The sequence below is a fragment of the Choloepus didactylus genome, chromosome 17 (assembly GCF_015220235.1).
Source record: "Choloepus didactylus isolate mChoDid1 chromosome 17, mChoDid1.pri, whole genome shotgun sequence".
Lineage (NCBI taxonomy): Eukaryota > Metazoa > Chordata > Mammalia > Pilosa > Megalonychidae > Choloepus > Choloepus didactylus.
This window is the reverse complement of record NC_051323.1, coordinates 62,256,453-62,282,548: the sequence shown is the minus strand read 5'-3', so window position 1 is coordinate 62,282,548 and position 26,096 is coordinate 62,256,453. Positions and strand designations below refer to the sequence as shown.

Here is a 26,096-nt window from a genome sequence, read left to right as displayed (position 1 = left end):
CCAGGATCAGAGGCCAGAGGTACCAAAGTTAGCCCAGGAAGACTGCAGGGCAAGCATGTGGGAGGCTGCAGGATGCAGATTTAAGATTAAGAGGAGTTATTCCAGAGGAAAGAACCAGGAAGAACGATAAATGCTGCCCCATGTAGGAAGAGGTAACGGGAGGACTGGAAAAAAGAAGGAAGTGGGGAAAGTAATAGCAGATCTATGGGAAACCTCTCTCTCAGTAACTCGTAACAAGGGGTTCTGGTTGGCTTTTTGGAGACCCCAATATATGCCCTCTAATTCTTTTCCATGACAGCCTATCAGTTACTTACTTGAAGAGATAAAACAGTCTCCCTAAGTTTTCTGCCTTCCAGGTGATTTGGTTCTATGTGGGACTCTTCCAACAATTGAAACCATTTAAGTTGGAGTAGGCTGTCATTATCACTGGGTAGCTGGGTACCAAGTTGGAAACTCACTGCCTAAATAAAAGGCATTGGCTGTGTTGGGTTGGGGCCTGGGTTAACCTCTGACCTCTGGTTTTGTTTGCGGTGATGTCATAAGGGCCACATAGCAACAGGTGTGTCCCCCTCAGCAGCACTCCTGGGCCTGCTTCCCTAGAGGAGAGATCACACGAGAGGTTTGAAACCATGCTTTCCAAGGTTGTGTTTTGAGATTCAACATCCCTCTTCTTCCCCAAGAGTTAGTTTTCAGAGAGGATGGTTATGGAGAAGGACACCTCGTCAGCCTGCAGGAGGCACCAACCCAACCCTGGGGCCCCTCCTTCCTCCATGGCGTCTGGACATCCCAACGTGGGCAGCGAAGTGGCCGAACTTCAGAGGAGCAAGAGTGTGGGCGGCTTACACCAGAAAGGGGACCCCCCGAACTGCATCAAGAAGCAGCACATGGAGTCCGGTAAGCCGGGGGGCTCTTGTTTTGCGTGCAGCCAGGATTGGCCAAGCAAAAGAAGGAAGGGCTGGGTCTAGGGAGCTTGGCTTATGTGAGAAGCAAAACAAACTGGCTGGGGACCCTTCCCAGCAACCAGCGGCCCCCACCCCACCCACACCCCCATCCATGGCTGAAAATCCTAAAGGTCAAGGCTGAGAGTCTTATAGATGAGCACTTCCAGATGGGGACTCACCAGGCACACTGGGATAAGCGATGAGGGTCTTCTCACGGGGAGGTGGCAGAATCAGCCTTGGGGCTCTGGAAGGCCAGCTCAAGTGTTGGGGGGATAGATAGCTCAGGCACATCTGTGACCCATTTGTGGCTGACCCAGTTAGAAAGCTCTACTGAAGGCAGGAGGGAGGGGAATGTGAGGCGAGGCTGGAGACGAGGCAGAGGCTTAGGGAAACCCTGCAAAGACCTAAGGTCTCCCTGGCTGATAACAAGGCCCCGGGGCTGTAATTGTGTCTTCAAGACAAGCCTCCATCCCTCTCAGATAACTGCTGTGGACCTTTCTAGGGCCCCATGTGCTAAGCAATGAATTCTTGGCTGTCACTGACAGCCTATAATTATGCTTGACACTAATATGACCTTTAAATTGTAAAAGGTATAGGTTGTACCTTGTATCAGGCTATGTTTGGCACGCTGGTATATTTCTAAACATGACAAATGGGGCCATTGCGTGGGTAAAGGTGGAGATTGGTGCTTAAATCGTCTTAGTCCATATAGAGAACTCTACCTTGAATATAAGTTAATACAAGCTCCCCCTCCAGTTAAACTTCTCCTAGCACTTTTCCCAGAGCAACAGGCCTTGAGTTGGCTGAGAGACAAACACATGAATGATTAATTCGATCACGAATCCCTGTGGCTGGAGGGCTAAAGGCCACCCTCATTGTTTCTGCTTTCTCGGGGTCCCAATTAATCAGAGGAGCTCCCACACCAGCAACTGTCCTTTTATGGGGTCAGTAGGACTGTGGAAAGTAAAGCACAGTTAAGTGGGAAATGTGGTTTGCTTGTTCAAGCCCTAGGGGCAATTTTAAGGGGCAATGATATAAAAAAAATAATTGCTCTTCTCTTAATTTAAAAATTCAGAGCTCTGTTGTTTAGGGAGGAGAAGAGGGTTGGGGAGAAGTGGGGCTGGGCCATGAACTTCGTGTCCTGGAGCAGGTGAACTGTGCCCAGTCATCTCTTTCCTCCTCAAACCCTGCGGTGCAGCTCCTGTGGCTCTGGATCCGGAGTTGCACAGTTCCCAAAAGAGGAAATTAATAAGGGAATAGCTTAAGTAGGAATGGAAGGGCATGTCTCCAAATTAAAGAATGCCCTGCCACTGTGCCATCCAAACATTTGGGACTTGAGGCGTTAGGAGTTGGAGGAAAGTCTCAGTTCCCACAATTCCTATACTTTTTCCATCCAGTACCTACTGGCTTTCTTCCAGACCATTGGAGGGATGAGGGAGATGAGATGGAGAAAGGAGACCAGACTTCCATGTGGCATAGGGTGCTGCTGAGCCTGGCAAAGACCGCCACACTAAAGCACACAGCTCCGTGGAGGCACTAGAACCTCCCTGTGGGTTTGCAGGCGGTATGCTCCTTGTGGGTGTCCAACCATCCCTTGGGGCTCTTTGGCATTACCTACAAGGCAGTTGTGATATTGTAGAAAGAAGAGCCAGGAAGCCCAGCCAGCAGTCCTGTCACTTAGCCCGCCATCTGACCTGCTCTAAGCCTTGGTTTCCATACCTTAAAACCATAAGAGTAAACGTTGCCTTGCCAGCTCACACAGGACTGATCCCAATGGACTTGTCTTCACTCTTTATGACTGATTGAGCATTGGCTGTGAGCCAGACTGGCTTTCGTACCAAGAGATACTGAGGTGAATAAGTCCATGTTTGCCATCAAAGTCAGGGAGATGGACATGGGAACAGGCTACAGAGAAATGTATCTATAAAAGCGTGCTAAGGCACAGAAGCCATACGGAATGGCTAATTTAATTGGAGATGGCAGGGGATGAGGAGGTGGCCAGAGAGAGTTTCCATGTGACATGCCATCTGAGCTGCATCCTTGGGGGGGTGAATGAGCTCACAGAGGACACACTTGGACAGGTGTTCAAGGAGACAAAAGCAGAAGCATGGGCAGCATTCCAGATGTTCCAGATCCATAAATGGCCCACACTCCTGCTCATTGTCCTCCCTCGCAGCATCACTGCACCGTCCTCACTCCCATTCACTGTCCTCCCTTCATTGTCCTCCCTCGCAGCATCACTGCACCGTCCTCACTCCCATTCACTGTCCTCCCTCTCAGCATCACTGCACAGTCTGAGACCTTTCAGGATCTCTTTGGACTTCTAAGTGGAACCCAAATAACCTGGGCCTCCTAATGGCCTGTCTCATCATCGTCTCACATTCAAATGAAAATAATCTGTAAACTGTTTTAAAGTCACTTAAATCTTAGTTACAAGAGGCAGAGAGGAAACTATTCTATTCATGCTGTATAGCAAAACTTCCGAGCATCCTATTTCCCCATCTTTCTCCCAATTTCCTACATAGCTCGTAAGCTTCACACTTTCAAATACCACCCTCAAACTCTCTTCTTTTTGGATAGTTAACATCTTAGTCCTTTATGAAACACTCAGCACCTCAATATGCCTAGAGCCCAGAAAAATGCAGGATCTTGCTTAGGAAATAGGAGAGGAGATAAAACTTGTAAACAAACATTAATATGCTTTACGTTACCATATAAGATGCATCTGACAGGGTGGGCAAGGCAGGGTGTTTTTCCAGTTCTACAACTGCTTTGGCACAAAAGAAAAATCATGTCTCTCCTTTCACTGATTCTTTCCTGCCAGACACATTTTATAGAGAGGAGCAAGGTTTCAAGATCTGTCTGAGACAGCAGTGTGTCTTCTAAAATATGCACACTCATGCACAAGTACACATACAGTCTCTCTCTCTCTCTCTCTCTCTCTCTCTCTCTCTCTCTCTCTCTCTCACACACACACACACACACACACACACACACACACACACACACACACACACACACACAGATTGGGCTAGGGAGCTGCTGAAGATTTTCCAAAAGAAGTTAATTTCAAAATCCCTGCTAAAAGCCTATTGATTCACAATCATTTGGGACTTCTCTATCTGGGTGTACTGCACCATGCCCTCCTGCCTTTTCTCCCTAACGGTGACTTGAGAGTTAACAAAGTCTAACAAGACAATCTCTAAAGAACTGCAAAATTGTAACACCTACGCCCCCCACCCGCCATCACCAGCAGCTCTGCAAAGAGCTTTCCACTTTAGAACTTCTTGTCTGTGGCTTGATTTTGCTACAGCATAGCCTGCTCAAATCAACAGATATCCATGAGTTATCTAACTAAGGTGAGGGGCCCTGCTAGGTTCTGCAGACTATGGACCAGGGAAAAATGTGTAGTTGTTATCGTCAGGGAACTTAGACCGAGGAGGCTAAATGCCCTAAAGACACAATACAGGGCCATGTAGCATAAATACCATCAGAGAGGTGGTATAACCTGGTCATGTCTTCAGTCAAAACACACCTGAGAGCTTATACGGAGGCAGGTCACAGAGCTGCCCACCCAGAAGGAGCAGCATTTCCTACAGGACAGGTGCTGGAGAATGGGCAGGTATGGAGAGAAAGACATTATTCCAGGACAGAGGAACAGCTTGAAAGAATGCACAGCGGTGTCACCCACCCAGTGAGGCGCATTTTAGAGAAGCAAGAGAAGGTGGGAGAGGAGGCTAGCTGGGCACCTCACGTCAGAGGGAAAGTCTGGTTTGCAAGCTCTGTGGACACAAAGAAGTTTGCGTTTCATTAAAACACATCATATTAGTAAACAAGAGTCTCCCTCCCTCCGTGCTCATTGAAAACTGTCATGATTAATGAGGCAAGTGTCCTGTCCTGCCGCCATCATTAAAATGCAATTTTATCTTAATTGTTTATTGACAACAGTTAATGGAAAGCTGTGATTGGAAAAATATTGCTGTGTTCCCGGTAGGTTCCTTAACCTCAGACATGTCAAATAAACTGACTGTCTGCCCTGTTCTCTCTTAAACGTGGGATAAATAGCCTCACACCTGGATAGCAGGTGTTTACTTTTCTTGGGGAAAAAAGACTGTACTAAAAGCATCCTGCCAATGCCCTACAGAGGAAGAATTCATGATCAAAGGTATATTCATGGACCAGCTGGTTGTGGATTCGAGTCCCACCTCTCTGGGACTGGGGTGCGCTGCCTCAATCATTGGCTGGCACTTAGGGTGGGAGGGGTCACCTCTCCTCACCTTCCTGCTTCCACTGATGGCTTCCAGGAGGAATTTCAAGGGATCCCACTAGGTCTTAATAGTTATTGTGAAGACCACTGAATGTGCATTACCACTGAGTTCTGGAGAAAGAATCCTGCGAGATCCTAGTGTGTGGTAGAGGCTGTGACCATGTGTGCAGGGTGGGAGGAGCGTGTGCTGGTCAAGAGCAAGGGGGAGCCGTCTGGGGAAATGGGCTCCCCAGTATTGAAGCTTAAGCCTGGGCTGTGAAAGGGATAAGGTAATAAATTATAAAAGTGGGTAGACATGTACTGCATTGCCACTTAAAGGTGTGGGGTCTTCACACGTCAGCACTGTCCTTTAACCTGAGACTACCTGACACTGTCAGATGGAGGGGAACCTGTCAAGATAAAAAAAATTAAGATTTACTTTAGCTATAAAATTAGTCATTCAATTGTTAATTTAGCATCACCAGTTGTTCTAGTTTGCTAATGCTGCCGGAATGCAAAACACCAGAAATGGATTGGCTTTTATAAAGGGGATTTATTTGGTTACAAAGTTACAGTCTTAGGGCCATGAAGTGTCCAAGGTAAGTCATCAGCAATCGGGTACCTTCACTGGAGGATGGCCAATAGTGTCCAGAAAACCTCTGTTAGCTGGGAAGGCACGTGGCTGGTGTCTGCTCCAAAGTTCTGGTTTCAAAATGGTTTTCTCCCAGGACGTTCCTCTCTAGGCTGCAGTTCCTCAAAAATGTCACTCTTAGTTGCTCTTGAGGTGTTTGTCCTCTCTTAGCTTCTCCGGAGCAAGAGTCTGCTTTCAACAGCCATCTTCAAACTGTCTCTCATCTGCAGCTACTCTTTCAGCTTCTGTGCATTCTTCAAAGTGTCCCTCTTGGCTGTAGCACCTTGCTCCTTCTGTCTGATCTTATATAGTGCTCCAGTAATTTAATTCAGACCCACCCTGAATGGGCAGGCCAACACCTCCGTGGAAATTATCCGATCAGAGTCATCACCCACAATTGGGTGGGAATACATTCAAACTGACACACCAGTGTACCAGGAGCTCATAGAACCTCACATCTGTTGCACAAAAGGTGGTGGTCCCAGTCTTCCTTACCAGGTTGGTGCCATGAGGGAACTCACAGGGGGCAAGCCCCTGGCCTCCTGGCCTCAGGCTCCTCCAGGGGGCCTGACAGCACATTCATACTAAATCAATTAAGGTAGAGATGATGCTGACAAACCCTGCTTCTTTCCTCCTCAGAATCTGAAGATCAGGAAAAAGACCCAAGAAACGATGCAGACGATGCTAGCTGGTAAGCAGGCATTTTGTTTTCCAGAACTTGGTCTCAGTAGAGGTAATATTCTAGAAACGGGGAGAAGCACAGCAGAAGACAGTGGAGTGTGGCAGTGAGGCCCAGGCATCAGGCTTAAGACTTCAGAGGCCACAAAGGACCCTGGAGTGTCCTGAGAAGACCTCAAGTGCTCAGACAAGAGGGGTTGAAAAATTCCTCTTTATCTGGAGAAGTGAGTTGTCACGGATCAGAATCCCCCTGAGGTGGTTCTCAGGGCTATGAAGGAAATTCCCTCCCCTCCACTGCCCTATCTGCTTCTCTCCAGGCCATCCCGATCTAAGTCTGCCATGGCCTCGAGGTCTTAGAGCTGATACTTGGGCTTTTGGCCCACAAGTCACAGTGTCAGCAAACAGTCTGACACAAACTCTCCTCCAACAAGGATTGACTTACTCTAGGAGACCACTGGGGCCCCACCAGAGGTCTCATTTTTTGGGAAAGTTTTGATGTACAATACTATAACTATAACCAATTTATTCTTTTTCAAAGACGGTTATGGGGGGCAATCTGTACAGGGAGTGCCTCGTTGAGGGGGCTCTTATCTTCTATCACTGCCATTGTCATCTCTTGCAAGCATTGCATCTGCACATCCTCCGTATTTGCTTCCCTATCTGCCTTCTGGGTCTGGCTTACCCAATCATCCACCCTTCTGTCATCAAGAAGGACTTGTAAGTCATTGAATTACTCAAGAATTTTTCTCAGATACTAACAAAAATGATTCACTAGCATCATGGATAAAGCAGGGGCCACACAGGTCACCCTGTTTACAAATGGCTCCTTTTTGGCTCAAGACTAAGAAGTTATTGGTCACCAAAAAATCGTCAAAGGTAAAAGCATTTGATGAGTCAAGTGCCTCATGTATCAGAAGAGAAAGGCTAAGACAGGACTAAAGCATTCCTTCCCTGCAGAGTTTATGAAAGGCAGTGGCCTTGGGTAAGGGAAAGCGTTGAGCCCAGGAAGACCCCACACCCTTATGGTGGCACTCCTGTTCATGCTGACAAATTCAACAGCCAGCAACCATCCCAAAGTCAGCCGTGGTGATGATGATTGGAGAAGTCCTCTACCATCTTTGCTTTGCCCTTGCTCCTGGACACACCAAATGGCAGAAGGGCGTCCCCCAGTTTGGTCTGAGTAACAGAGGAGCCAGCTCCTGACCCCACCCAAACCCCTTCATGGACAGGGCTCCATTTGGTGCCACTGGGAGTGGATTTTTGTATCTGCTGCCAATGTGACCACATTTTCCTGCCAGATTTTAGTTCTGTGAGCAAGACTAGGCATTGCTCTCTGAAATAAACTCTGGTTGGCAATAAATAAATTAGTCACTCATCCAGAATTAGGAAGTATGTTTGTTAAGGATACATTTCTTCAACAGTTATCCAGATGAGTCACCAGAGGGAATAAGGAGGGCCAGGCTTGACCACACAAGGAGGGTCTTTAACATTCAGACCCTTTATGCCAACCTAAGGTCATCATCACACACTCCAATGCTGGTCCCAGAGGGTCCAACACCTGATACAGGGAAAATCAGACCTAAGAGGAGGATCAGATGTTGGTTTGCAACTGCCTCATCGTGACATCTATTCCATGCCTCTTTTGTCCACTTCTCCTATAGTCAGGAAAATCTAGAGGAAAACAAAAAGGAAAATATTGATGATACCCTGGAAAAGTTGGACTATGATAGTGAAAAAGTGGAACTGGAGACTGAAAAGAGTGGCTCAGAAACCAGTGCCAAGGAGGAGCAGGAGGAAGGAGAGGACACAGACAAAATCACGGAAGAGGCCAAGGTCAGGCAATCTCTGTTTAATATCTAAACACTTTTGTCTCCTTCTATTGTAGTCCTGCCTTTATTTACATGTTTGGCATATTCTTTTGGCTTACAGGAACAGGAGGCAAAGTCCATAAAGCTAGATGACCTTCTAGAAACAGAGGTAAGAGCTTTTTCTTTTAGTGAGAGAAGTATGATGAAGAGGCTTGTCCAGGCACAAGTCCTGCTTGCCAGTGAGCTTGCTGTGGACACACGATCCAAGGAAATTGTCTCAGCGGGGCGCCATGCTGGGGAACCGGGCCAAGCTTCACCCCTAGAGGGACTTCCCCTTTGGCCTGGTCTCTGGGACCTCCTAATCCCAGGTTAGCCAGCAGATAAAGGTGCATGTGGGATCCTTAGAGGACGTGACACTCAACTTGACCTTGACCCAGAAAAGTACTTCCAGAGCCACACGTTCTGATGCTTTGCCAGAGAGACATCAGGGCTCTGTTAGGAGTTCTCTTGGGACTCTCTGTGAAGGAAAGTGGCTTTTTTTCTCCTTCCCAAACCATGTGGTAGGGGATGGAAACATAGCTGGACATATTTTTTTTGCCAGGAAGCCAAGAAAGACAAGTCATCCTTGTTGTAATTCCAGGCGTTCTGGAAGTCTTTTGCCCATTCCCAAATACCTTTTTTCCATTGCTGTTGACTAAAGTGCTACCATTAGAAACACATGCTCAGCTAAGTTCCCAGAGACCTCGCAATAGCAATACACGGAGCCTCACACCACTAAAATTCTGGTATGAATTTTTAAACAACGTTATAGAGAGAGGGGCCCCCAGGTATGTTTTGGGAGCCCCATTAAGCAGGTCTCACATGGGAGTGGAGGGGCTGCTGCAGCTCTGGGCATTGAGGACAAAGTGTAGGAGACTCTCTGGGGTCTAAGATACCTGATGGGGAGGTGAAGAAAGGAGGGATCAGAAGGCCATATTTCTCCTTCTCACACTTATACTGAAGCTGGTCCCAAGGACACGTCACTGTCTCCACTGGTGTCATCACTTTATTCGGGCTTCTCAGGAGTTTCCCATGAAACGCTGCCAGCCTCTAGTAAGCCACACTAATCATTCTTACCCTGGCTAACCCTAAGGCCAGGAACCCACTGCCCCACCTAGGAAGGCTGCTTTCTCCCCTCTTGTCACCCAAGCACTCTCATCCACACCTCTTTGCTTTCCATTCACAGAAACCATCTGTGTTTGTGGAGATTGATCTAGAAGAACATGCTGAGGAGGTAAAGACAAAAAACTCAGATGAACACAAACCACCCAGTGGGAAAAGGGCTGGTGCCATCCAGGCTGGGCCAGGAGGCTCTTCCTGTTGCCCCAAAGTGCATGTGTTGGAGGCTAAGACTGAGATCCAGGATGAGCCAACCCTAGGAGAGTTCTGTAGCATTTGGGATTGGCCTTTGGGGATCAGGGGAGACCCTGATCCCCCTTCCTCACCCTCTATCACTCTAGCCTGCAAACAGTCCTGCACCACCCAAGAGTCTAGTGTCTGGACCAACCCTCAGGATGCCCAATGGCCCCGAGAACCTCCTATGGGATCATTCTGGGGTGGTGGAAAGGGCACAGACCTGGGCTGCACATTTGGTTCTGCCAGTAAATACTCCAACATGCCACCCAACCTCTCTGTGCCTCAGTTCTCTTGTTTGTAAAATGAGGATCATAGTGGTACACACATCACAGGTGGTTTTGTAAACATACGGAGCGGTGCCTGGGACACAGAAAGCTCCAGGTATTAGTAATCATCATCATCATCATTATTTTCTATATAAAGAAGAGGTTGGACCCAGTGGTCTGTTCAAGCCCTTCCCACAAAAATATTCTAGGATTGTCTCCTCCTAGAATTTTGTTCTTTCCTGACAAGTTTAAGCTTCTGCATAGGGGTCAGTTTTTCCCATCCAGACTGTACCTTTTTATCTCTTTTGCCTTTAGAACATGCTGTGGGGTGAAAAAAGCTGGTTTTAATCCATTCCACATGGTATACACGGAGGCTCCAAGGTTTCTAGTCTCTGAAGGGGAGGTCAGATGGCGAGTGCAGAACTGGGACAAAGGATCGCAGCCTTCAAGGCCCAACTCAGGGTGTAGTTCCCTGGTCCGAGTCCCCTAATTGAGATTGTGCTCCACTTAGTGGGAGCGAGCTCAGGACCAGTGCAGTCCCCCTGCGCACCCCGTTTCCGCCTCTGAGTCTCATTCTTGGGTCTGGTCCTCACCCCTGGGTAGGAGGCAGGCTCAGCAGGTCCTCATTCTCTGCTTCCTCACTGGTCCTGCTCCTCGCAGGTTGTCCCATGTGCTGTGAAAGAAGAGAAACCGTCCCAGATGGACACGGGAGATTTGTCTGAAGACGAGTGAGTGATGCTCCTAGAGCCACACTTGGTGGGGGGAGGGCCCCCGGGGCCTTCCGCATGGAGGGGAGAACGTGAGCTGGCATGGCTTTCCCACTTCTCCTGGGAGCGTGTGGAGACTGAAGCCTTTACAGAGGTCAGAGGGAGGGGCTGGGAAGCAGGGGCCAGGGACAACAACCCCCAAAGGCTTAGGGACAACTTAGAAAAGACAGGCTTTAGCCAGGAGTCCCAGCTCACTCCATAAGCCATTCTTTCTCTCCGTATCCATCAGCCAGCAAAATGGCCAGAATAAATGGGGCGGGGGTGGGGGTGGGTGAGTGGGGAGAGAAGGTGAAGAGTGAGGTGTAACTTGCATGGGTTGGGCCAGCTCCTCCAGTTTGGTTTTTCAGTTGTGGAGACTTTCTGTCCTGCCGAGCAGTGAGAGGCTCATGACCGGTGGCTGATGTCGTGCAATCTGGCCATTCTCACAGCTGGGCTCCCAGGAGCAACTGGGTGCAGGACAAGGGGTTGGGGACAAGCCAATACTGAAGTCAGGGAGGACACTTTTTTCCTGATTCTACCTATACCCTGTTTGGGGTGGACATCACATGGGGCCTGCAAAGGGCCAAAATTTCCTGAGGCCTGCAGGTTCCAATGCCGTAAAGAAGGGCATTGGGGAACAGGCAAGATATTTACCCCAGCATCCCCAAAGAATCCCATGTATCTACTTTGTTTTATTTTAAACAATACAGAAAAGTACAAAGAAGAAAATAGCAGTTACCCACATTCTAACCTATCAAAATTAACTATTATTATTATCTTGGCATATTTACTTCCAGATTTTTTTGTAAAGAAAAATCACTCCATTGATTTTTGTGAAAGTGATACGTGGTAATTTAAAATAACTCAAACAATGTAGAAGAGCACAACAAAGAGAGAAAGTTTAAAAATCAGCCCAAACCTCACTTCTTAGAAATAATAAGAGCACTGGGTGCAAATCATTTTCAATGTATATATGGAGAATAAAGGATGGATTGATGGACACACAGACAAATGCTTTTTGAAAATAGGATCATTCAACAACTATTGAATGATTATGGCATTCATGAATACCCCTTTTCTTATTTGGCAGCTGTTGATGAATCATTGTTGTTATTATTTGTACTTCCTTTCTCTCAGTGACGTATTGGGGGAAAGGAATTCAGTAAGAAAGCTTCACTCCATCTTAACCCAGAGTTCCCACATCTGTTGTGAACTCTACACATACAGTAAGGTTATGTATGCGTTCACTAAGATATCAGAATTATCCTGTCAGACTCCCAAATCTATGTTTAAAATGGGTAGGCCTTTTCTCAAGAAGCCTTATGTTTCTCGATCTTTTCTTACTGGGCATGAGGACATTTCCTTTCATGGAGAAGGTGATGGATGAGAGCAAGCTGGATGCAGCTTGATGGATTTGTTTTCTGACCTGAGGGCTGGACAGTCCCCGAACCTGAGGCTCTCCCTCTGCAGCTCCCTCTCGTGACTCAGTCCTCCTTTCCACCCGAGACCACGTTTCCTCATCAGACAGGAAGTGTGTGTCTGGTCACAGGAAACAGAAACTCTTGGAAATTTCCATTCCCATCAAGATGCCGATGAGCTAGGAGTCATCCTTTTATTTAGAAAACACTCTATAGCTTATGGGTGATTTTTCACATGCTGTCTCGGGTCAACCTCCTTGCCCCCCACCCCATGTGGGATATGACAGATGTCACCATTGTGTCTTCTTTGTAGATGGGGAAACTGAGTTTTGATGTCTTGCTGAAGGTCACACAGAGAGGAAATGTCAGGGGCAGACCTTCGTCCCAAATCTTGGAACATTGCTCTTTCCTCTGAGCCGTGCTGCCTCTTTTCAGGATTTAGAGACCATAAAGAGAATCATGTCTGCACCTCCTCCATCCACTGCTCAGAGGACAGTCTACCAGCTGGGAGGGCCTCAGTTCATTGAGGAAAATGTTTTGCTGCCTCAAATAACTTCTCCCAACTTCATTACACCAAATCCCATTTTCCTTTTGGGAAGCAGCTACTGTAATGATGTCTTGGTCTAATTCTATAACTTATGAGCCCCTTTCTGTTGCTAGAACCTTTGCATTCCAACAACTGAGACTTGATCCTATTCTTTTAAAAATATAACTTCACTCTCAGACTCATGATCCTCTTCTTCCATTTCCCCAGGCAGCCCCCAGCTGCTTGGAGAGAAGGGATTCTGAGAGAGGTAACTGACTCCCCCTCCGTCTCCTAGGCACCAGCTCTTCCAGAGTTGGGGTTCAGGGAACAGGGTTCGAGGAGGCAAGGATCTCCTCAACCGATGGATGGCATGTTGGTGGCAAGGTGGGGACTCTGGCTTTGGTCTGGAGCCATCTGCTATTCGTGGGCTCTGCTGATGAGAGCGAGTCCTTGGGTTGGTGGGTGATTTTCTTGAGGCTGTGTCCAGTTTCACCCCGTCACACGCTGTCATTGAAGACATCCTGGTGGTTCCTGCCCCAAGCCCTTCTCCCTGTTGGGTAGCCCATCATGTGGGCCCTGCCCCCTGGCAGCCCAAGGCCATGTCTCTCTGTTAACTTCCATGTTTCGTGGCTCTGAGGCCACGGAGGACTGGCTGCGTGGGGCTCCTCTGCAGGCTTTCCATCACACTTCTCCCTTCAGGCCCTGATGTGGGCATGACCCCTGCGACCTTCTGCACACTAAGATTTCCAGTTAGGAATGAGCATCGTTTGCAGGCTTAAGCTGGCCCCAAACTTCAGGGAGCACATGGCACTTGGCTTCAAGGAGAGGACGTAGCCTCTTACTGTAGTCAAGGCTCCTTCCTTCCTTTACCCACGTTGACAGGGGTTTGTTGAGAGTGATGGGGAGTATATAGGGCTGTCGCTGGTGTCTTTCAGCTTCTTTCATCCTTGGCCCTGGGCCTCAGCAGAAATTCAGGGAACGTGCATAAGGTCACACTCAACAACAGACTACAATAGGAATACGTCAAGGAAAAGTAGAGATGCCTTTTCCTTGAGTTTTCCCATTTGTGTCTTTTTTGCTTCCGAAATGGCTAATTACGTGTTACAGACGCTTTGCTCTGTGTGCTTTCTTATACCTAAGAGAAATCTTGAGATGGCAAGAAATCTAAGATGCTGAGAAATCAAATGGCTTATCCAAGATCACACACTCAGCAACAAAGGAAAATAAACATCCATCAAGTCCACACTCTACTCCGGTCATTTTCACATACTTTATCTCATAAAGTCCTCACAACCCAGCAGGGCAGAGATTATTCTGCATCTTTGCTGTTGAGGTGAAGTAAATTGCCAAGGTTACACAATAGGTGCAGACACAGGAATTTGAGCTGAGGCTTCTGACCCAAACCCTTGCTCTTTCCAATGCGGTTTGCAAAATGCAATTTGTGTGAAGCCTCCTGTAGCTCCCAGTCCCTCTCCTTGTCCCCCTTCCCTCCTGCCTGCTCCTCTCGGCACCCTTCCCCAGCCCTCTTCCACTGGGCAGGGCTCTGGTTACAAGGTTCTTTGTTAAAAATAGCCTCCTAGATGTTACACAATTCTTCCTACTATACAGTTCTTCTAGTCACTGTCAATGAGGGAAAGAGTTTTCCTATTTTGATTTTACAATTGAAAACCAACTCGTTGAATGGTTGAGCACTTTGCCTGGTGATCTCCAGCTGCCATCTGTAGTGTCTTTCATTTAAAAACCTAGAAATGTTTGCATAAACACATGCAAAATAATTTATATCTCTCATTGCTTTTGATCTTCTGTTGCGTTTCTAGTGACATTGGGTCATGTAGGATTTTGAGCTCCTGCTCTTATTAATCTTGAAGCCTTAAGATGACAGAAGAATCAGGGAGACTTCATCCCTAAAATCCCCGCACCAAAATCCCATGCTCCTGCTCTGAGACTTTGCCTTGAAGTTCACCATCCTTTTTGGAAATGAGAAATATAGCAAATTCTCTGGATCCAAAAATGACTGGCTTATCTCATTTTACCATTCAGTTGGAGGATCCATTTGCTCTTTTGGAAAATATTTTAATAAAAGCAACCTGGTTATATAACCCCCAAAGAGACAGGAGCCAATGGCTCCAACTCCTTGAATCTTCGGAGATCAACCCTCTCATAGTCCTGAAGAGGGGCTGGCTGCCAAGAAAGATTTACTTAGCAGGCTCTGGGCTTACACCCTCTTGAATCTGAGCTGTACCACAAAACCTGCCAATCAGCTCCCGGGCCAGAGCCCCAGTTCTTGCAGACAGAGGCAGCTCTGCAGGAAAGGAAGGGCAATGTGGGCTGGCAGGGGGCCTGGCCATCCATAAATGCCTCACAACTGAGTTCCCTCTTCCTGGCTCATCTGTTTGTCCCACTCCTCTACTCACTTGAGATCTCAGCTTTCTTCAGAGCTGTTAAGAATTCTCTTTCCAGACCTCACCATCGTGTCCTCATTCAGATTGCGGGTATCTGGGCACCCATTTGCTAGCCAGTTAGATGGCTTTGGCACAGAGCCCTGATAATCTGCAAAGGGCAGTAGTTGTTGCCTCATTCCAGGGGAAGACTTGCTTGGAAGTAGAAAATTCCAGATAACATACCATAGGGAACATAAGGACAGACCTGTAAGCTGGAGAGAGGAAGATGTTTCAGAAATACAGGACTAGGGATTGGCAAATTATCTCTGTCACCTGAAAAGGCATGACTTTGGAATCAAGAGCTTCCTTGGGTTGGGCCTCAGTTCCCCATCTCTGAGATGAAGAAATTGGCTCAACTGGTCTCTTAAGGAAGCTCTTCTGGCTCATGCTTTCTAAGGCCAGAGACAAAAGATAGTGGGGGAAGGCCAAAGAAAAATCAGGCGGCTGACCCCAAAGAAAGCCTGGCTTTGTGTAGCAATCTGATTTTGTGTGCAAAACTCTAAAGGTATCTGTAGCTGGTAAGTTCTTGGCTTCCCTTGAGCTTGATCAAATGCAGAAGTTGGAGGGGAAACCTTGCTGGTTGGCTTTTGGGGATAGAGCTGGGAGGTGCTGCAAAAAGGGCTTCTGGGCTCTGCTCTCAAGGCATCACCAACAAAGGAGGCTATGGGGCTGCTGGGCCAGAGGCACTAGCCTCTTTCTCACCACCATGTCTTCCTTCCTTTTGGCTTCTAGAGCAAGGACCAGCTGGATCTGCTGTATTCCATATTCAACCAAAAAGAAGCCAAAGGAAAGTGTCTAGCAGCCCTGGGAGAAGGTAACTAGCACCTGCTCTTTTAAAAGAAGGGGGTGTTGGGGAGGGCAGTTGGAGGGGTTAGAAATAAAATAATAGAGTGGTTTAGCCACCCATTTGACCTTTAACCTTCCTTTCAGTCTCCTCTGTCCCACACAAGACCCTCTCCATCTGACCATTAACCAAGTGTTTCCACTTCTCTCTCATGGAGTGGGTCAGACTTGGGGAGGCATGAGGGGTGCAGATAATCATTCAGTTCTAAAGATACTCTGAAACACAGTTCCTAGACCTCCGGGCCCCTGAGAAAATGCCATCCAAACCCATTTAAGGGTGGGGAGCCATGGGGCACCATATGGAAACACCAGGTGAGAATCATACATAAAAACCACTGGACCACTGGGTGAGTGATAACATAGTCTTTTTAAAAGACAAAATAAAAAAGTTGACTGAATACTTTCTCCTCTTTCATCTCAGCTTGAGGAATTTCAGGTCCACAAATTGACATAAAGCAAGGGGACCTCACCAGCATTTGATGTTGTCAGTGTTTTGGGTTTTAGACATTTTGATGAGTATTCCTGTGGTGGTAATCTTGTTGTTTTAATTTGAAATCCCAAATTATATATGATGTTGAACATCTTTTCATGTGCTTTTTTGCCATCTGTGTATATTTTTTGATGAGTTTTCCATTAAGTTCTTGTGTCCATTTTTTTGTTTCTTCCATTTTTGTTTTTCTTCATTTATTTATTATAAATAATAAATACATAAATACATACCATACAATTATCCAAAGATCCAAAGTGTACAATCAGTTGCCCATGGTACCATCATACAGCTGTGCATCCATCACTGCAATTAATTGTTTTTTCAATTTTTAGAGCATTTTCATTACTCCAGAAAAGAAATAAAGGCAAGAAAAGGAAACTCAAATCCTCCCATACCCCTAACCAACCCCCCTCCATTATTGATTCATAGTTTTGGTATAGTACATTTGTTACTGTTGATGAAAGAATGTTAAAATACTACTAACTATAGTATATAGTTTGCAATAGATATGTATTTTTTTCCTATATGCCCCTCTATTATTAGCTTCTAGTTACAGTGTCATACATTTGTTCTAGTTTATGAGAGAGATTTCTAATAGTTATACAGTTAATCACAGACATTGTCCACCACAAGATTCACTGTTTTTACATTCCCATCTTTTAACCTCCATCTTTCCTTCTGGTGACATATGTGACTCTGAGCTTCCCCTTTCCACCACCTTCACACACCATTCAGTACTGTTAGTTATTCTCAATGTGCTACCATCATCTCTGTCCATTTCCAAATGTTTAAGTTCACCATAGTTGAACATTCTGCTCATAATAAGCAACTGCTCCCAATTCTTTAGCCTCATTCTATATCCTGGTAACTTATATTTCATGTCTATGAGTTTACATGTAATAATTAGTTCATATCAGTGAGACCCTGCAATATTTGCCATTATGTGTCTGTGTTATTTCACTTAATATAGTGCCCTCAGGTTTTCTTCATCAACCTATTTTTTTAAAGACGGTTTTGTTCACACACCATACAGTCTGTCCTAAGTAAACAATTGTTGATTCCCTGTATAGTCACATATTTATGTATTCAGCACCATCGCCACTCTCTGTGTAAGGATATCTCCATTTCTTCCACAAAGAAGGAGGAAGAATCCAAGAAAGTAGAGAGACAAAAGAAAAAGAAAAAAGAAAGAGAAAGAGAGAGAGAGAAAAAAAAACATGACAGCTAGAGAGCAACAAAAGGAAAGATAGCATTAAACTAAAGTAGAATAAAGAGTCAGGCATCACCAATGCCAGGAGTCCCATACCCTTCCCCTATGTCTGTCCCCCACCCCATATGCATTTAGTTTTGGTATATTGCCTTTGTTATATTAAAGGAAGCATAATACAATGTTTCTGTTAATTATAGTCTCTGGTTTGCATTGATTGTATTTTCCCCCCAATCCCACCCTATTTTTAACACCTTGCAATGTTGACATTCTTTTGTTCTACCTCATGTAAAAACATAATTTGTACCTTATTACAATTGTTGAGCACTCTAGGTTTCACTGAGTTATACAGTCCCAGTCTTTATCTTTCCTCTTTCCTTCTGGTGTCCCACATGCTCCTAACCTTCCTCTTTCAACCAGATTCACAGTCATCTTTGTTCAGTGTACTTACATTGCTGTGCTACTATCTCCCAAAATTGTTTTCCAAACCTCTCACTCCTGTCTTTTCTGTCTGCAGTGCTTCCTTTAGTGTTTCCTGTAGAGCAGGTATCTTGATCACAAACTCTGTCATTGTCTGTCAGAGAATATTTTAAGCTCTCCCTCATATTTGAAGGATAGTTTTGCCGGATATAGGATTCTTGGTTGGTGGTTTTCCTCTTTCAGTATCTTAAATATATCACTTGATTTCCTTCTTGCCTCCATGGTTTTTATTGAGAAATCCGCACATGGTCTTATCAAGTTTCCTTTGTATGTGATGGATCTCTTTTTTCTTGCTGCTTTCAGGATTCTCTCTTTACCTTTGACATTTGATAATCTGATTATTAAGTGTCTTCGCATAGGCCTATTCAGATCTATTCTGTTTGGGGTATGCTGTACTTCTTGGATCCGTAATCTTATGTCTTTCATAAGAGATAAGAAATTTTCATTGATTATTTCCTCTATTATTGCTTCTGCCCCCTTTCCCTTCTCTTCTCCTTCTGGGACACCAATGACATGTACATTCCTGCATTTCATGTTGTCCTTCAATTCCCAGAGACGTTGCTCATATTTTTCCATTCTTTATCTGTTCTTTTGAGTATAGGCTTTCAGGTGCCTTGTTCTCCAGTTCCTGAGTGTTTTCTTCTGCCTCTTGAGATCTGCTGTTGTATGTTCCATTGTGTCTTTCATCTCTTGTGTTGTGCCTTTCATTTCTATAGATTCTGCCAGTTTTTTCGAACTTTTGATTTCTACCTTATGTACACCCAGTGTTTTCATTATATGCTTCATCTCTTTCGCCATATCTTCCCTAAACTTTTTGAATTGATTTAGCATTAGTTGTTTAAATTCCTGTATTTCAGTTGAAGTGTAAGTTTGTTCCTTTGACTGGGCCATAACTTCGTTTTTTTTAGTGTAGGTTGTAGTTTTCTGTTGTCTAGGCACCTGGTTTCCTCGGTTACCCCAATCAGGTTTTCCCAGACCAGAATGGGCTCAGGTCTTGGAAGGAGGCAATAGTATCCAGTTTCCCCTAGGATGTGTCTTAGAAGATTGATGCACCCTGTGAGGTCTCAAGTCACTGTGCTTTTCTGCCCAGCTGGTGGCGCCTGTCAGCCTGTAGCTCCAGACTGGTGTGAGGAGGTGTGGCCTGTGGCTGTTTTCCCCCAGGCTCTGGGGTCTGGTTCTGAATGGAAGGTGTATAGTAGAACTTGGTATCACCTTCTTCATCTTAGGGAAGATACACCCTCTAGGGAGAGGTCATTTACATTTGAATAGTCTCTCTGCCTGTGCTATCTCCACCCTTGTCTGGGTCAGAGTGCTGAGAACTGAAAATGGCTGAGGCTTTCTCCACTGAGCCAAAAAGGGACAGAAAGCCCTCTTCAGGGCCAGTCCGTGATGTTCTGGCTCTCCACGGTCAGTTGTCATCAAAAGCCTCTGTCTGCTTGTTGGGGATTTGTAGCTTGTATTGAGTGGTCAACACTTGTTAATTAAAACCCCCACCGGAGCTCAGCTGAGCTACATTCACTTGCTGGGAGAGAGCTGCTCTCTAGCACTGCGAGGCTTTGCAGTTTGCAGTTTGGGCCATGGGGGGAGGGGGCTTCTGGAGTGGATCTGCAGTTTTTACTTACAGATTTTATGCTGTGATCTTGGGCATTCCTCCCAGTTCAGGTTGGTGTATGATGAGTGGACAGTCACGTTTGTCCCCCCACAGTTATTCCACATTATTTACTAGTTGTTCCTGGTTGTTTATTAGTTGTTCCAGGGGGACAAACTAGCTTCCACTCCTCTCTATGCCGCCATCTTCTTCTGTGTCCTCCATTTTTTAATAGGGTTGTTTATTTAGGATGCAAGTCCTCTATCAGATATGTGTCTGGCAAATATTTTCTCCCAGTCTGTGGCTTGTCTTTTCATTCTCTTAATAGTTGGACATTTTTTCTTGCGAATCATGGGAGGATTGGGGCAGGGGTTGTTGGCTCAGGCTCAGGCTGAGGTTCGCTGTGAGCATCCTTTGTGCACAGCATGCCTCTGTGTGGCCCCATGTTCTGAGGGCAGGAGGACGGGGTTGTCTCAGTTGTCTTGCGGGGACTCTGATGGGAACAGCGGGTTGCCTAAGACCAGGGCTATGTAGGAGAGAGCAAGGCAAGGGAAGATGTAGCTTTTCAAGTCCTGGGGAAACTCAGGACAGCTTGCAGGGAGGAAGGGATGGGGCAGGAGAAGAGAGGACCTCAGGAAAAGAGAAGTTGAGAAGATGCAATTTCCTCACATTTAACCAGTTGAATCCTAAGAAATGCCATTGACCAAGAAGTTGAATATTTGCAATTTCTTATGATTCAACCTAATACTAAGAAAATGTCAGCTCAGCCTCCCCTTCTGGAGAGTTTCACCATGCCCCACCCCCAGCACACACACACATGCACACACAAATGCACACAAGCACACACATGGGCACACGCATGCACACATGCACGCGCAGGCAGACACGCACATGTGTACACATGCTCACGTGCACACACCTGCACACACGGACACATGCACACACCTGCACACACATGCACACACTCTGAGTTAAGTATCTTGCTCCAGAGCACACAGCTCCTACTTCTCAGAGTCAGGATTTGAACTCAGGCTGCCTCACGGTCTGTGTGCTTAACCCACTACTCTCCAGCTGTATCAGCAAACTAGAGAGGCATCCAGAGAAGCCTCTGGAAAACAGCTTGCTTGTCCCCTTGGTCAGCGGTGGGCAGAAGGATCTCTGCCCACTTGGCTACCTGGACCTCTCCGCGGAGCCAGCACTGACCTGTGTGGATTCTCCTCATTGCTTCTTGTACAGCCCTTTCCCCTTTCATAGCACAAAGCAGAGCCGCGGTGCCAGTGAACGCCTGCGGGTACCCTCATCCGTCCTTCATCCGTCTGTCCTTCCATTCCTTTGTTGCCACGTGCAGTTGACCTCGCATTCAAGGCCACGTCCAGGTGGACATTGGCCTGTGCTGGCCAAGGCTGGGCCTTTGGCTACAGTCCTTAAACTCAAACTAACTTTTAAAATATAAACTTTCCAAATATAAACTTTCCAAAATATACATTGGTTTTTAGTTAGGGCTGTGAACTAATCCAAGCATCAGAGTACTTCTGTTTTCCTTTCATGTTGTCAGGGGGAGGAAGCAAGTGTCACAGCAATTGAGGGGGGAGCAGAGGGGTTTTGGCCAAGACCCAAATGCAAGGCCTCGCCCTGGGGCAGAGTGATGGCCTTAGAAGCCAGAGGGACCTTTTAAGGAGAGAAGGCCCAGCCACGACTGCCGAGTCTGCTCTTGCCCCGCCTGCTGGCACATCTGAATGTCCTGAGTGCTGGGTTAAGTGGCGGCCGGGGTGGTGATCGTGGAAGTCGGGGTGATGGGTGGGAGAGCAGCCTGCTGTATCACTTGTTCCAAACCTCCATTCCTGGGTGCTCCTGGCTCTGCCTCGCAGTCCCCGGGCTGAGGCCTGGCTGAGCCGGGCCTTTCTTGGAGGTTTGCACAGATCCTGTGGCACATGACTGCAGCCTTGGGCTTAGCGCACTCTCTCTTTCCCATCAGAGAAATAAATGGGCCAGTCTCAAGGGTGATAGTCAACATATTTAAAAGTAGGGTAAAGCATGAATACTAACAAATTCCGAAGGACCCAATCAATCAGTTACAGGCCTCTGAGCCGGACAGGGCCTTGGAGGCCCAATGCTGTGCTAGGTGTTACCTTGTTGTTGCTAGGTCTTAGGGGTGGCTGGGCAGTCTTAGGGCTGCCCACAGGGGGCTGAAATTCAAGGATCCCAGGAGCAGGGCTTGTCAACCAGTAAATGAAAGACTCAGACAAGACCCCTGTGTGCGGGGGAAAAGATGACCCAGTCCCGTGGGTGGCTTCAGGAGGGTCGGCACAGCCTGGGAGAACAGCCCTGGGGGGACGGGGCAGCAGGGCCCGGCCTCCTCTCAGCACCGACCTCTGCGAGAGCAGCACCCAGCTGAGGCTCGGGCTTTCTCCCCTCCCGACTCTGGGAAATGTCCCACAGCAAGGCCTCCGGCTTGTTCTTTTCAACAGCACTAACCCCCCACCCTCACCAAGTTCATGTACATTTACCATAGGTAGTTTGGTAAATAAGTATTTCAATACTTGTAATCTCATTTCCAGTTAGAACTTTCATGTATTTCTTACAAGTGTTTCTATCTCTCTGTCTCTAGATATATGTAGATATAGATAAATCGGGGTTATATTACACCACAGTTTTTGCAATTTTCATCATATTACAAGCATTTTCCCAATGTCATTCATTCATTCAAAAACTATTTACTGAGCCCCTCCCATGTGCCAGGCACAGTTCTAAGTGCTGGAGATAGAGCAAGGAACAAAACAAAACTCCTCACCTCTTAGAGCTTACGTTCTAGTTGGGGAGGCAGACAGACATTCAATGCATCCACATTTATTCACATGTAGTTTCATAAAAATTGTCTAAATAACTTAAAAACACAAATTTAACAACTCTCCATGGCATGGATGTACTACTGGCCCCAGAGAGGGCAAATCTGTGAAATAAGCTGGCTATGCAAGTATCACACAGTGGACACCTGCCTCAAATCAGGGCAGTTTTTGTCCTGATGGAAGAGAACGAGGCCTTGATGATAGATTAATGGTAGAGGAATCAACAATCATGCGGAGAACAACGGACACTGGGAAAGCAGGCATTTACTCTTCTCCAGGTGCCGTCTGGAGAAATTTCACATAACTCATCTCATGAAGCCCTCTTAGCAGCCTTCTGAGATACCTTCTAATATGACTCCTATTTTCTAGAGGAAAAACAGAAACAGAGAGGGTAACTTACTCAAAGTCATGCAGCTAGGGAGACAGGGCTAACATAAAAGGCTCAAAACTCATTTGCTGAGGGATGTGGGGTCCTGTCAGGACACCAGCTTTTGGTAGAAAGTCCCAGCCACACAGGCCACCTGCCAGGGTTTCAGAGGCTTGTGGGTGCCTCCTATGCTAAGTTAAATCTTTTTGTTTTTGCTACAGCTGCTTGTTTTTAGAGTCTATTCCTATTACCCTCCAGGAAAAATAATATAAAACAAATCTTTCTCACATTACAAATTGCGTTCTCCTTCCCACCTCGTTCTGCCCCGAATGATGTACATTGCATTTAATAAGCCCATAATAATGGTGGTCATGGGGTTTGGCAATAAATTGATCAACAGAGCCACCTAGTGGTTCTGTCTCAGCATAACTTATTTCTAACCCTCTGTTTTTTTTCAGTACCAGAAAGTCACACACCATCCAAGATCTTTAAAAAAAGAAAGAAGGCGGACGAGATGGTTCATCGCTATTACAGAATTTTAACTCTCCATCTAATTATTCGCTAAAGAACACACTAGAATGTAAATGCATTTTAAGACCATCGGTTGATGACGACTCAGCCAGTTATAAGTTATCAGGAAGCTTTACTGAGGCCAGGCTCTGTTTCACCAGGTGCCGGGGTGCAGAGGCTGGTGGGAAGGGCCCCTCAAGGGATTTAGAGTTTAGGAACGTGGCTGCTGCCCGGCCATCACTGACCTGGACACACAGCACCCATAGGTCAAGCTCACCTTGGCCACCGACCCCTTTCTATACCCACTGCCCTTGCACACCTTTGAAAGCCACTGTAGAAACAAACAAAAAAGAAGAACTTCTTAGCACCTCTTTCTAGAAAATTCTGAGCCTCTCCGTGGAAAAATCCTCCTGACCTTAAACTGACCCTGGGGTAAACGAATGCTTGGCTTACATGGAAACCCATTCCCGAAAGACATCCTTCCCACAATGATCAGAAATATTTCACTACACTTTTCCCACTGGCTGAAATTCCATAGATTACAGCACCATTGATTTCAAAATAAAAACAAAAACAAAAATCCCCCTCAAAAAAAGCAGCCCTCTGAAGGTGTGTGAGACACTGGCCAGTCCCGTGTTCCATGGAGCCATCAGACAGCCTCCTGAGCCCCCCGTGACGTGAGCTGGGCATGGAGAGGGGACAGGAGGAGGGCAGGTAGCTGCAGGGAAGATGGAGATAAAGGATGGGCCAGGTCTGGGCACAGAAAGCACCTCGTGACTGCTGAATGAGATGAGAGGGGATGAGAGGGGGATGAGAGGGGTGACAGGCCCTTCCAATAGCAAACTATTCTGACAAGGTGTCTGGAGACAGCCCTGTGCCGTGGAGAGGAAGAGGCAAATTCCTTCTTGCATCTTGCTGTCTCCTGTGCTGTGAGGTCCTTTGTCCCTTCCCAGAATGCAGGCTGCTTTGAGAATTCATCCCAGACTCCCTGGCAGGAAGGAGCAAGGGGTGGGGGGGATCGAAAGGGGAGGGACTCAGGAGCAGAGGCCAGGGGGGTCCCCAGGTGCTGCTGCTGCCCAGCTTCTCCGGCATTTCAAAGTCAACTAGACAGGGCGATCTGCAGATGATGCCTGTAGCAATCACAACTAGGAATTGGATATTTCTTAGGTCTCTCACTTCCATCATGTATTAAATTTCAAACATGTTCTCAGAGAAACTTCATGTAGAAAAAGTAGAGACAGGTTGTCATCTCGTTCAGTTCCATTCCGGATCCATGGGCTCTGGTAGCCTGGTCTAGGACCCAACCATCACATCTAACATTGTTCTGGGGGCAAGAGCTATTTTAAGCCCTGACGAAAACCTGAGGAGCTCAGTTCCAACAACTGAGGCAGGGAATGTGTGATCCCCATTTTACAGATAAGAAAACTATGGTACAAAGAGGCAGAGAGGAAAGTGGTCCTTCTGTAAGATGTTTATATGAGCCACTGAGTTCCATACTGGATGAGCCTCTTTCTCTGTGCGCTGCGCTGCTGAGATTGTTTCTTAAATGGCTTTCTCCTAAGCAGAGATGTTCCTACTTGGAAGAGGCTGCCTGACTTTAAGTTCATTTAATCCTTGATCTCCCACCCCCCACCCACCATTGTTGTCACTCCCCTGGTGTCTCCTTGTTTGAAGCCAGCCCTGGTAGCTCAGAGGTCACCTACAGCTACGAGCTGCCTTGGAAAGAGGGACCTGGTCTAGGGGGAATGAGACCCTGGTGTGGTGGGAGGCCCCAGGGACTGCTGGCCGCAGCAGGTGGGGAGAGCTACAGGGCCTGGTGGTAGCTGGCGGGGCAGAGGGGCTACCTCATGCTTCCTGATTCCCCCTAAGGCTGCTTCACCTGTAAGGGACTCCGTTGGGTCTGGCATCTAAGGGAGGTTGTGGCCCGTTGGCTCCAGCTCCGGCTGGGCTTGGGGAGCTGCAGGAGTGGCTGAGTACCTGGAGAAAGACAATTTGGCTCCATCAAACTGAGAGGAAGATGTGCAATCTTTCCTGCGCCTCATTTTCTTCATGGGTGACAGGTTAATTTATTAAAACATTGATACGATTTTTATTGGTACAGCACTTTTTCTTTCATTTCCAAAAAGGCCAGGAGCCTTGTGCTTGGCTTTTCCTCGCCTTCCAGGCAAGAAGCAGAAGCTGCTTGAAGATGTCCCTCTCAGTGACTCTTGTGAAGTCCTGAGCTCGTTGCTCCACAGTGGGGGTGCGGGGAGGCTGGGATGGGACATTGGTGAAGCCAGCGGGAAGCAGAGACCCAGGGATGAGACAAGAGCTCCGAGAGGACCCGGGGGAGGGTCCCTGGGAAGCCCCCTGGGTGCGCACCTGTCTGTCCAAGACTGCCAGGGTGACCACCAAACTCAAGTTGGTGAGGCCACTGAGTGGGATGGACGGCAGACAGCAGTGCCTCTCCCGCTGTTCACGAGTCAGGGAAACCTGGATTACAGGTGACCCTCGGGGCGAGAAGTGATTGAATTCCTCTGCAAAGAGGTGTTGACCACCGCTGCCTGTCCTCTGTCTCCGGATCAGCGCAAACACCAGGTGAGATAAAGTGACAGTCGAAAGCGTGCACATGGGCACGGTTAGCTGCTGACAGGCTCGAGCTCCCTGGAGAGGTTTTGTATTTTCACAAT

The 26,096-nt window shown here is 47.0% G+C and overlaps 1 protein-coding gene across 1 annotated transcript; it reads left to right on the top strand.

Moving 5' to 3' along the window:
• Positions 1 to 704: 704 nt before the first annotated feature.
• Positions 705 to 24,021, top strand: C17H13orf46 (chromosome 17 C13orf46 homolog). Its single transcript, XM_037806629.1, has 8 exons — positions 705 to 894; positions 6,458 to 6,509; positions 8,158 to 8,329; positions 8,426 to 8,473; positions 9,530 to 9,577; positions 10,626 to 10,693; positions 15,829 to 15,910; positions 23,376 to 24,021. Exons 1-7 carry the CDS (start codon positions 705 to 707, stop codon positions 15,893 to 15,895), a joined length of 645 nt encoding a protein of 214 aa, XP_037662557.1. The 3' UTR covers positions 15,896 to 15,910; positions 23,376 to 24,021.
• The last annotated feature ends 2,075 nt before the right edge of the window (positions 24,022 to 26,096 follow it).